The sequence below is a fragment of the Dreissena polymorpha genome, chromosome 5 (genome assembly GCF_020536995.1).
Source record: "Dreissena polymorpha isolate Duluth1 chromosome 5, UMN_Dpol_1.0, whole genome shotgun sequence".
Taxonomy (NCBI): domain Eukaryota; kingdom Metazoa; phylum Mollusca; class Bivalvia; order Myida; family Dreissenidae; genus Dreissena; species Dreissena polymorpha.
This window is the reverse complement of record NC_068359.1, coordinates 40,175,462-40,187,906: the sequence shown is the minus strand read 5'-3', so window position 1 is coordinate 40,187,906 and position 12,445 is coordinate 40,175,462. Positions and strand designations below refer to the sequence as shown.

The following is a 12,445-nucleotide window of genomic DNA, read 5'->3' as shown; positions in this document are numbered from 1 at the left end:
ATTTTGCCATTCATAATTCATTTGAAAACTAACTGTGGCAGAACTAATTTTGCAAGTTCTTTCTTATAGTGAATAGTTTCCTTTGTCTAAAGAAAATACTGAATATGACACGTCATAAATAAATCTAAATTTTATCTTTTAAGGCTGCTCTAGTAGAAAACAAAATGTTTTTTTCCAAACATCTTCATTAAAATATTACCTTGGGCATTCGCAAGTCAAGCTTTATTCAGTCCATATTACATCCAGAAAAGACATTGATCCCACAAGTAGAGCAGCAATGAATAAATTCAATTAATTTGCTCCTATCTCACATTTTGTTGGATTTTAACTTAGTTATCATAATTTGTCCATGTTCTTCTGTCAGGAAGACTTCCGATGTAAATCTAAACTTTGTTTAACGGTTCATTTTAAATTCCTGCAACGATATATATTCATACGACACACGAACACTAACTCTGGTCCCAATAAAAAGACGAATGCTTCGGTTCTTGTAGGAAAATATGTACGTCACAATCGGCTCGGGGCACTAATTTGTCTTTGCTGCATTTTATTAAATTGGTCTTTACTGGATAATTTGTCTTGCCTATGTTGTGTTATTGTAACATATTTTATCAATATATTACAATTTAACACATTAAAAAATCGTATAATCTCGCTTTAAGGGAATAGTCTTGTGTTGTAGTTGCATGGTTGTTACTTAATTTACAGGTTATGCTGTTACATATATATAGCATAACACTATCAATTCAATTTGAATAGAAAATAAAGTAGGAATACATGTGTTGTTTTGTGTGTTCTTATCTGTAATTTTTTAAGTGAGAAGTGGGTTCATTTCCACGTTAATAACTTTCCTCAACAGGTACAGGTAGCTAGCTGGACATTACAAATGTAAAAGTACAGTATAGGTACACTTTTAAGGATATATTAGTTTTAATTTTCATCATGCAAAACATGCCATTACAAACAAATGGTTTAAGCACATGTTTTATTTTCTAGGAAAACATTAATGTTATTCCAATGATTTTATTGCCCTTCCTCTGCCTGAGCAGTGTTTTGTTTCTGTCAGTGCAATTAGCCCATACATTATCAATTCGTCTGCAGTAAAAATATTTGAAGATTTGGAGCTATTATGCATACAAAGGTAGCCCATAAGCCATTTTTGACAGAATATTTTGATGTACATCAGAACAAACATTCTAAAATTCAGGTAGTGCAGATATTTAAGTGTACAATAATTTTCTGGTCCTTCCTGCTTTAAACTTAACAAGTAGAACTCACTAGTATGTGAAGTGTGAATGAGACATCAATCTTTGGATGAACTGTGTTTTTTTTCAACAATGAAACGTAAGTTTATTTCTAAGGAAATGATTATTATTTTATTAGGCAACATGCGATAAAAATACAAAATCATTCTAACCAAAATTATGGAATATACAATTCAAAGTCAACAACTTTAAATAAATTACTATTTAATGTAAGCAATACATTTTGTTGATATCAATATAAATATATATTGAGACAGAACTTTAAAAAGTAAATATATAAAAAAAAACAAATTTTATTTAATCATATCGCGCTGTAGTCAGACTGTACTTATCAAATCCATTCCTATTCTTATACTTTGCACGTTTCGTTCTAATTTGCAACATTGTTCGGAATTTTCTCCGAAAATTGGCATTACATAGAGGATACAAGAAAGGATTAAGCGTTGAGTTCAAGTATCCAATCCATGTCATGGCTAACAAAAGTCCTTGGTCAATGCAGCCATCACAGAACGCCACGACAAGAAAGAGAATAAAATAGGGTAGAAAACATAAAGTAAATGCGCCCATTATCACTCCTAGCTGCCGTGCTGCTTTGATCTCTTTTCTTAGGGCTGAGCTTTGCTTCATGTTTCTGATTTTGTTTTTTATATTTAGCACGCTGTTTGATTGTGAATGTCTCCGAATGCGCTCGTCCCTAAAAACGAAAGCATTCCGTTGCCCAGTCTTCTTACCAGCCGTGGTAACCATGGAATCAATTATGGTCTCTGCCTCTCTTATACGTTTCAATCCACTTGTGAGAGTGTAATTTGTTTTTCGCCTGTCCTCACTGCTTGAGCATGAACTGATTGGGGTACTCATGGGGGACAAGTCCCCAGAGGCATTGCTGGTGTTTCGCACGAGGACAGCACTGGGCTTGGCATGAATAGTCGATTTGTTTGAGAAATCTTCATAGTAATATCTTTCTATTTTCTCTGTTTCAGCATCTATGACATTTTCATCGTAGACGTACTCAATTTTACATGTTTCTTTCCCAGGACGCCTCGTTCTGTACACCGTTTCTCTATTTTTTATACGTTTGTTCCTTTTTGCTAATTTCTTTGGCGTCCTCATTAATGTTCGTAAGAACAGATCCCTTCGCCCAGATTCTTTCATCGCAGTGTAGGAATGTGAACTGGTAAGCTGGTTTGCAAGGGAATTCTCAGAGAAACTCTGGCCCATGGGATACTGTGAAATTTGATTGTCATCCTGTCTACTATGTGTGCTTTCAGAATCTAGAATGTTGTCGCTGTAATATGATATCTCATCCATTGTGTTCATATTTGAAATCTGCATGTTACCTTGCTTAACGTTTCGCTGCCCTAATTCCATTTCAGATCGCTTGCGAATTTCTTGGAATATTTTCCAGTATAAACAATACATGATTGCGAGAGGAAGATAAAAATTGAAAAAAGCTGTCACAACCTTGAATGCACTATTTTTGGCATACTCTGTATCACAAACATTTGATGGCACAGTGCGTTCTCCGCGGTAGAAAAAATGATGCCATCCAAGTATAGGTATAATCCACATTGAAGATAAGCACCAAACCCCGGTAATCATCAGGACCGCTCTCTTCTTTGTTCTCTTTCGGAGGTACTTGAGCGGGGACCTGACGGACCAGTATCGGTCCAGGCTCAGTATGAACAGGTTCAAGATGGACGCCGTGCTGGCCGTGTAGTCGACTCCGATCCAGATCTGACAGACTGCAACACCTAGCAACCAGTGCTCAGTGAAGATGTAGACTGTGCTTATTGGCATGACAACCAGTCCGACGATCAGGTCCGCTATTGCCAGGGACACAATGAACATGTTGCTCACCTAAAAAGATATACATTCTGAGAATTATGCCATATTTATTAATCCCCCCTAACTTCTCCGTGACAATTATTATTATTTTATACCAGATTCACATAATACAATGTTTCTGTATTTTAGTGTTTTTATAAAGTTACGTGATAGAATCTATATAGATATGTATTTGTTAAATATAAATTACCATATTGTATGATTCACACCACCCACCCACCCATCGCCATGGTAATCATTTATAATGTATGGCATCTTGGCACTATTTTTGCTGTCTTCAGTTGTAATATGAGAGACTTGAAGACAGAGGTTTTGTAATAGATACACAAAAATGGATAATAGGCGGAGGGTAATTTATGTTTTGAGTCAGACATGGTGTGACTTCAGGAAACCCTTAAGATTGATTTTAGTTACACCCAGGGTTCATATTTCAAGATATGTCATATTTTACAGACTATTGTTGAATGATTTAAGATCAAGTTGTGATAGAAACATAGCTGTGATATACTGTTCATGCATTTTTAATATGTACCATTTTGCAATTTTTTTTTTGTAGCTATCTTACCCAGGTTTTACCTTGTTTGACCTTTCTCAACGGCCAATAAAGAGTTGGAGAGATTTATTGCCTGTAGAGCTCAATTGGTCATTGTAGGCTCAGTATACTCTACAGTATATAATAGTACAAAGTACCCGGGGTACAGAAATTGTAATAAAAAATCCCCCTGATTGAGGCTGGGTATTTTTGCCGTGTCTGGGTACTTCTTAGTATATTTAAGAGTACCCACGGTACTTTTAAGTAGTACCTGAGCCAACAACGACCAATTGAGCGCCTGCAGTTAACCCTGCTTTAATAGTTAATGAATCATTATAATTCGACTACTACATTTGCCAAATTAAAAAATTTGGGGATACAGCGTAGCTTTTTTTCTGGATTAATGATGAATGTGAAAGAATTGTATCTGATACAGACATATTGAGAGGGTATATAAACAGTTCCACACTCAACAATACAAATCAAGAGATGGTGTGTATTTCCCTTCACATAATCAATAGTTGATATGCTTAGAGGCCGTGTTCTTACAATTAATTATCAGTTTCATATTGCATTTTATTTTCGATCCTGTAATTGTTAATGCTCCTGATAAGGTGGCATATAGCAGTTGAACTGTCCGTCAGTCTGTCTGTCAGTCAGTCCGTCCGTCCGTCTGTAAACTTTAACATTGGCCATAACTTTTGAAATATTGAAGATAGCAACTTAATATTTGGCATGCATGCGTATCTCATAGAGCTCCACATTTTGAGTGGTGAAAGGTCAAGGTCATCCTTCAAGGTCAAAGGTAAAAAAATAATTCAAGGGAAGTAACAAGCTTTAAAGGGAGATAATTTCTATTTATCATTTAGCAGGTACAGATCATTTTTACTAGGGAAGTAATATTTTTTTAAGGGGATATAATCAAAAACTAAAATATTTAAATCAAAGCGGCGCAGTAGGCGGCATTGTGTTTTTGACAAACACATCTCTTGTTTAATGTACATTCCATCGTGCAGGATATCAAGGTAAGTTTATGGTCATATGGTCTGAAAATTGTCGCAGCAAGCCAGAGTTGGCTACCAATTTCAGCCCTTTGGCTATTTATAACACAGGCTGAACCATGAGGAAATATTCTAGTTAGATTTTTCTTTTACAAAACGCAATATGATAGAATATGTTATTTGAATGTGTTGAAATAAAACTGCGTCTTAATTAAATACTAAAATACAATATATTTCAATTGTGATGAACAAACTGCTAAATACATAATAAAATTATGTTATGTTGAGTACACAGTCATATAATATCGTGTGATGAAGTATCGTGTCTTATATATTGTAAACACCAGAATGTATATGAGTATAAAAGTACACATGAAATAGGATATGTGCTGATGCATTGATGTATTAACTGCGTAAACATTTACTAAAAAGTGTAAACGTAAATATGCAACACACAGTACATAACACACTTTTCATGCGGTGGAAGAGCGCCTAACAACTGAAAAAAACACCAACAGCGATAATTAAACCTTTGTTTTCAATTAGATTATTTAGATTTGTAAATGTTAAACCTTTATTGTCAAAAGCAGGAGGTAATTATTGTTATTTCCCTTCATGAAGGTGTTTCTTGTTGTTAATGATTCTCTCCCCGCACATTATTGATGCTTGATTTTTTAAATTACCCATTCTGAAAAAGATTCTACATTTTTAGAAGCTATTATCTAAGTAAATCAAAATAATTAGCAGATTATTTTGTAAATCAGCTAGACTTTTATCACCATATTGGAGAGCGTGCTTTCATGTCATGTTGACTTTATTATGTAAGTCCTATGATTAAATAGCATAAGCTCTGTTAATTCCGGTCTTATACGTTCGTCTTTGGGCAAATTAATTATGTTTTTTTTTCTGAGAATGGTTTACATATTTACAGTTTTTGACTTAACGAAAGTTACTGCATGAGTCATAGCTCTTAGTGATTCTAACAACTGAAAAATAATTTCGGATTCTTTGTGGCTTGAACTCCTGGCTAAATTATCCTTCGATGGTTTGTGTCTTGGCGGTTTCAGAACCGCTCAAGTCATTATTAGGAGGTTTCTTCGCAGAAATACATATTTCTTTATTCTGTGTGCATTAAATAGAGGATATATATTTGTTGGATTTGATATATCAATTTTAATTCACAAGTAATTATATATAAAAAGTTGTTTGATCACAAGTTAATTGACATTGATATTCCACCAAATCCAACAAATTTTCTAATTTTTTATGCTTTCAAATGATTACTTTTTGTATTTTTTGTGATATTTTGACATAGTAACGTCATGAAAACAACATCATTTCACTGTATCACAGTGAAAATTATTGATAATTTTCACTGTTTTAAACAGTGAATTATCAGTTTTAATTCACCGATAGTTCTCTATAAAACACTGGAAAGCATAAAATAAACATGACATTATTTTAGTATTCTACTCCGCAAACAGTATTCCCTTCGATTGAAAAATGCTCCAACCAAGAATGCAGTATTATTTTTATCTTCATAAATGCTGTATAAAAGAGGTTTGTTTAAAGATTGTGGAAAGGGAAAATTTTCCAATATTTTGTGACAGATTCAAAAAAAAAAGAAAAGAACACTTAATCCTAGAGCAAAGTAACACTAATGCTGTTTAATCAAACTAAAAAATACACTATTGTTTATTACTATTCATTTTACTATTTTGTGAAAACATACGGATTATTTATATAAACTATACAATTAATTTGATAATGTAATAGGCAAGTGATTAAGGTGGTAGCCTCTTAATGCAAAGGTCAACAACGTTGAAATACACCATAATTTGTCAAAAAAGTTCTTATTTCCTGAATGACTATGGGATAATTGCAGTGTGATGGTTTTTAGTTGTTCGCGTAGCGAACAGCTAATGTTGTTACTAAAAATTTATCGCTTAAACCGAATATAAAAAACAATTTAATATAACAAGAATTATCTGTTTCGTAATCTCGTTCATGCTTGTACAGCGGGGTTAAATTTGGTATTTCTGGGAAACGTTCTTTTGTTCTCAACAGAAAGCGGCGATCTTTTGTATTTACGGGTGCTAACAACGCAATAGTAGAAGGTTAAGCTTGTTTATATTCACAGTTCTCAATTTATAAAACGTTGAACATGAGTTCACCAATTACTACATGTATACTATAGACAACCTCAACAATGCTTTATAATCGCTTAAACCGAATATTAAAAAACAACTACATACAACAAGAAATATCTTTTAAAAAGGTAGTCGGCGTAAATGCTGACTTTGAAATAAAGTTTGCAATTTACGTTTCTAAATAAATAAATTGAAAACAAAAGTTTAACTATTATGGGTTTTTTCACTTGTAAGTCGCACATTCACCGCATGAAATGTGTGTTATCATTGTCAAACCACAAATAAGTGTAAGTAGATACAAATTATACTACGGGAGTGCACATTATATGTGTCCTCACGTGCTTTATTATGAGTATATTTCTTCACTATCGAAATATATCGTATGATAATATTTGATTTAAACGCAGTTTTCTTTCGACACATTTAAATCCCACTTTCATAGCCGCGTCATGCGAAAATGGGTCTAATGCGTTTCGGCCAGCGTATCTTAAACCCAACATGTGTATTTGCACAGTCTGGTCAGAGGCGATGCTGTTCGCTATAAAATCACTCAATGTGTTATGGTCATTATGTATCTCCTGACAAGGCTTAGAGATGTGCAGGCTGAGTGGGCCTTATTTATGATGGGCGCATATGGAATAAGACCCATGACGAGGGTCATTTAAAATCTCATTGCGAATTGTAAATGGCACATTTGAGAACAATGCTTTTCGATACAAAATTGAATTCAAAATAGCAAACTTGTAAATAAGGCCAGCCTATCCAGGCGTTCAGGAACGATTTACAGACGTGCTGACCGAGAATGGCAAACATTGTGGTTGGATAATTAAACGATTTTCCTCTTATCGTGACACTATACTATTTCGGTAATGTTTGTTTTCTCATCATGAAAGCAAAACTGTGTTAATCGATAGTCAACTATATATTCCCCGGACGATTTGGTGAACGAGTACTGACCCTGAAATTATGCGAGATGGGTTTTAATGCGTAATTGAAAATGGGCCACAATTTGTGTCGTTTGAACATACAGAGAATAGTCCGGAACTCCTTACACTGAACAGTGCTACATCCTTTGCGCTGAGCACAGACACGGTGATGTAGCCAAAGTTCAGAGGTTTTATCTCGAATCAGCCTATGGAATATTCGAAAATATTCACGCGTGTCTGCTGGCGTTATGTAAAAGTCATCTAAGGCGAAAAGCTGGGTAAAACAGATACGTCGAAAAAGCGCATTAGTGCTCTATACCTATGTTTAGGTCAGAGTTGTTGACACCGTGTGAACTGCTAGGGTAACAAGTAATGCATAGACAACGTAGTACGGGTAAACAGGGCCGTCTTTATGACTACCTAATTCGTGAGTAAAACGTATTGCTCGCAGATTTATTTTTTATTTATTTTCATCAATTATCTTATTGTATATTTTGAATTTGCATATTGTGTCAAAAATCAAAAGTTTTGTACAGGGAATTTTCATCATGAAATTATATTCTTAGTGAGATAGGTATTCGATATTCCAACAATATTCATTTAATATGATGGTGATTGCATATTGTCTTTATATTTAGAGCCATTTTGTTGTTATTTTTTCTAAGTTATCTTTATAAAATAAATAGAATGATAAAAAGTGAACACAAATCTCGACCCGAGCGTTATGACACACTCTTTATAAATTTGAATGGCATGTGTTCATTTCAATCTTGCGATTAATTTTGAAAATGAGTTGCGTCTTAAATTATGCAATAGCGAACAACTTCAGTGTCTTCAGCGCTTTGATAACATTACTGTTGGCTCCATGTTCAAATGAAGAAAATAAGAAAACCAGAAGAGTGATATATACTATTATGAAATATGATTATGTAATTTTGCTCTTACACAGAGCAGGAATGACTTTTACAGCAGAAATATTATGTAATTAAGATTTATGACACCTGACTAATTGCCACACCAAATTTAAATAATTATATCCACCAAGTGCTTTTGGAGTAGAAAGATTCAACTCATTTTGCTGAGTACTCTCTACACAACAAAATTATTACCCATTGTGTCTGTTAGTTCTCTTGCACTAAACATATTTATTTATGTTTAATGTTGGAGCATTCTAGAATGACTCATTATGTCAGTCAAGAAAATTTGAGAATGCTTCCATGTGAGGGTTTTATAGTTAGGCTTCATTGAGCAAATGTTATTTCTCCTTATGGCACATGCACAACACTTAAAACTTGCCCAGGTGTTTTTCGTTATTTAGAAAACTACTTCGAAGTCAAATTTCAACTTTTGGACCCACCATTTTGCCAGAAACAACAATATGGTAAATTATTATACTGCTTACAGGCAGTATTGTGCATGTGACCACTTGAATTAAGTGACCTTTGTCTTATGCAACCCCCCCCCCCCCGCCCCGAGAGGTTTCACTCTATTTTGATATTGTATTAAGCAACTTTTGCTATAAGCGACCAGCAACCGCTAATTTTCGTGTATTTTGATGTCCAAAGCTTGGATTTTAGCAACCATTTGGGGTTAAAATTGGAATATCTGTTGACCATTAAGGGACAAACTTGATAGCCAATTTATCGCCATCAAAGTAAAGCCGCTTGCTGCCATAAAACAACACTGTCTTGCTGATAAAACTGGCTTCCTTTGTCTAGCGATCAACATAGTAAACCAATCATGTAATGGAGTGTGTAAAGCTCCGCCTTTTTCATCTTTTACAGAGAACGAAGGAGGACTAAAAGGTTAAGTACACTAGCTGATGCTCTGATATTGAACATCTGTTCAAAGAATGTTAAGTGCCAATTTGCAATTGTATTTACTCGGCCTAAGCTTTATAACAATTAATACCTTTTTCTAGTTTTATCCGTAAAAGGCCGAGCAGTTATGATATACCAACTTCCAGTACATATCCAAAAAATGGCGATCATTTGTTTGTTGATGTTTACAAAATTCTTCAACACATATCCACTCTACTTCTTTCTTACAAGGAAGGCTCTTGCACTTGTCTGCTTTCAAATGTATTATGTGGAATACATTTATCATGATCACAGTCATGGATGTAATATAAATTATTCTTGCAATTCAGGTTAAGCCTTTACCACTCAGAGACGCACTTTAACACATTTGAAATCTCTTAGAAAATCAAATTAAGTTATAGACCTCTCTCCTAGACTTAAATTGTAATGGCTTCATTTCCAACCCTAAGATTCTGATGAGCAGCAAACTGCATAAAACCTGAACAGCCTGCGAGTTGCTATTTGCATGTAGCAATTTTGATTTCTCTCTGAGTGGGAAAGGGTTTATATAACAGTCTGAGTTACCAATGTGGGAAACTTGACATAGTTTCGCATAATAATTTAAAGAAGATTTTTGGTTTGGAATCCAGCTGAGGAAAAATGTAATATTGCAATGCTAAAATTTGAAAACAAAGTCATATGTCAATCATTTGTATGCCCAACTTTAAGATGGTCAAGGTGATGTGATTTGTTAATGTTGGTTTAACGGTCACTAGGTCTGTCTGCCGGTGTTTCAATGTCTGTCTGCCAGTGTTTTAACTTGCTAAGCCAAATATTATTTATCTGACCTAAACAAATTCATTAACATGTTTTCTGCATAAATATTTCCTCATGTTGCTGAGTAATGTCCCTTGAACATTAATTCTTTATGTTCAGAGTTCAGCTGAGCAGTCTAGCTTAGCGAATGTTTACCCACCCACCCACCCACCCCCCCCCACACACACCCACCACCCCCACCCCCCCCCCCCCCCACCCACCCACCCCCGCCAACCCACCCCCCCTTCAGACGTATTTAGACAACATGACATTCGTTTAAAACCATGCTTGTTCTATAGTTTACTAATAGGTTGCAATTAAAAAACTGTGTATGACTGTGATTACTAATTGATACCCATGCATGTATTGTTTCTTTTATTTGGCTGCTGAAAAAAGCTGACTGCTTTTTTATCCCATGCCAAAGGCGGGAGGATATAGAATCGGCCTTTTTTTTCCGTCCCCCTGTCATTCTGGCCATCAGTCCGTCCGGCCATCTGTCAGTCCCTCTGTCACAAACAATATTTTGGGCGGGGGATATCAGTTCAACGAATTTGCTTGTTCTTTATTACGTTATTAATATTCCAGGACTGTCTTATACCAACCACCGTTCAAAGCACAGGCAAAATAGCTTATCAATTAACAGGTTCACACAGACCTTGAAAAGTGCTTGAAAATCAAAGTTTGCTTTTAAAAGTGCTTAAAAACGATCTGGAGACTGGCACTGGAGTGCTTAAAAGTGCTTATTAAACAAAGCCTTAAAAGGTGATTAGAAATGCTTTAATATCTGCCTGGTAAAGTGCTTGAAAATGAAATAATCACAAGTAAAAGTGTTGAAAACATTAATTCTTTCCAAGCTTTCAGATAATTTCACGCCATATCGATCCGATGATATTGATCGCTCCTCCTATCTGAGGAGATACCCGCTGTTTGTGTACGGTCTTTCTGGTACGGGTATTGATGAAAACTATTAACTGGCTACAACAACAAGAATTAGAATCTGCTTCGAGGTCAAATAAAGAAAACACCCCAAAATGCTTGCAAGAAAATGTGTTTTTAAAAAGACTTTTGTCAATCCGTATCCTTGTATAGTAGAGGTTTCTAGGACTCGGGCAAGATGAACGCAATGTCAAACAAATAATAACTTGCCAGAATTGGCAAATTGGCTCTCACTTAGAGCTGCCAAAAAAGCACAAGTTACCAAAGAAATCTGGTTTGTTAAATCTTAAACATATGCATATTTGCTTAGTTGAATATGCTCACACAAATAAACATAATTGTGTTTGAAATTATTTTAACACCTGCATCAGCTATTTTTCACGTTTTCAATGGTGTTAAATGTCATTTACACGGCTGAATTTTGGGTATATACGAATGAGTAGAGGTCTGTGTCATGATATATTTGTGAACATTATCACACTGTTTTTTCTCAATTATATTAGAATCATGGTCAGACAGTTGTTGTATCAACAAATCCATCTCATTATTGGAGTGAGGATAATTATAGCAGCTGCAAAATGCAAGTAAAATAATAAATATGACATTTTGACCACACTACCTTAATGTCAACTATTTCACATCATACACAAAATGTGATAAATTAAAGTGTTGTTAAATTTATATTTCATGCAATTTAAAATTGATGAATTAATGTTTTGTAACATGTATATTTCCTACAATTTAAATTTATGATGCTGCGATTTAATGCTAAAAATGCAGTTGATGCTTCATAATTCAATAAGGACTACTATGTTTAATAACACTGAGTTGTTATGTATTTACAAATTCATATACATAAGAAATATCATAAAAATTACTTATAGACATTTCAAAGTTGCAAGTAGAAAAGTGCTTGATATTTGTTTGTTTGACCCTGAAAGTGCTTGAAAAAGCCTTATTTGGTGATAAACATGAACATGGAGGTGAAAACTTATGAAACACATTAATTGCAATGTTGGGAAGAAATAATACACAAGTTACTCTCAGGTTTATAATCAGCATGCATTATGGACTGAAATGAAATAATGCTTTCATGTCCTACCACAAGGTCAAAGGTACAAACAATTTCAGCAAAACGATCTAATTCTGGCAAGAAAAATGATGGCATGTATGTT

At 34.6% G+C, this 12,445-nt stretch overlaps 1 protein-coding gene across 1 annotated transcript in view; it reads right to left on the bottom strand.

Annotated features, from left to right (window-relative positions):
* Positions 1-1,562: 1,562 nt before the first annotated feature.
* Positions 1,563-12,445, bottom strand: part of LOC127831174 (histamine H1 receptor-like) — a 31,808-nt gene continuing 20,925 nt past the window's right edge. The window contains exon 2 of the mRNA XM_052356168.1: positions 1,563-3,122. Within this exon, the coding sequence (XP_052212128.1) occupies positions 1,563-3,122 (1,560 nt within the window). The remainder of the gene's footprint in view (positions 3,123-12,445) is intronic.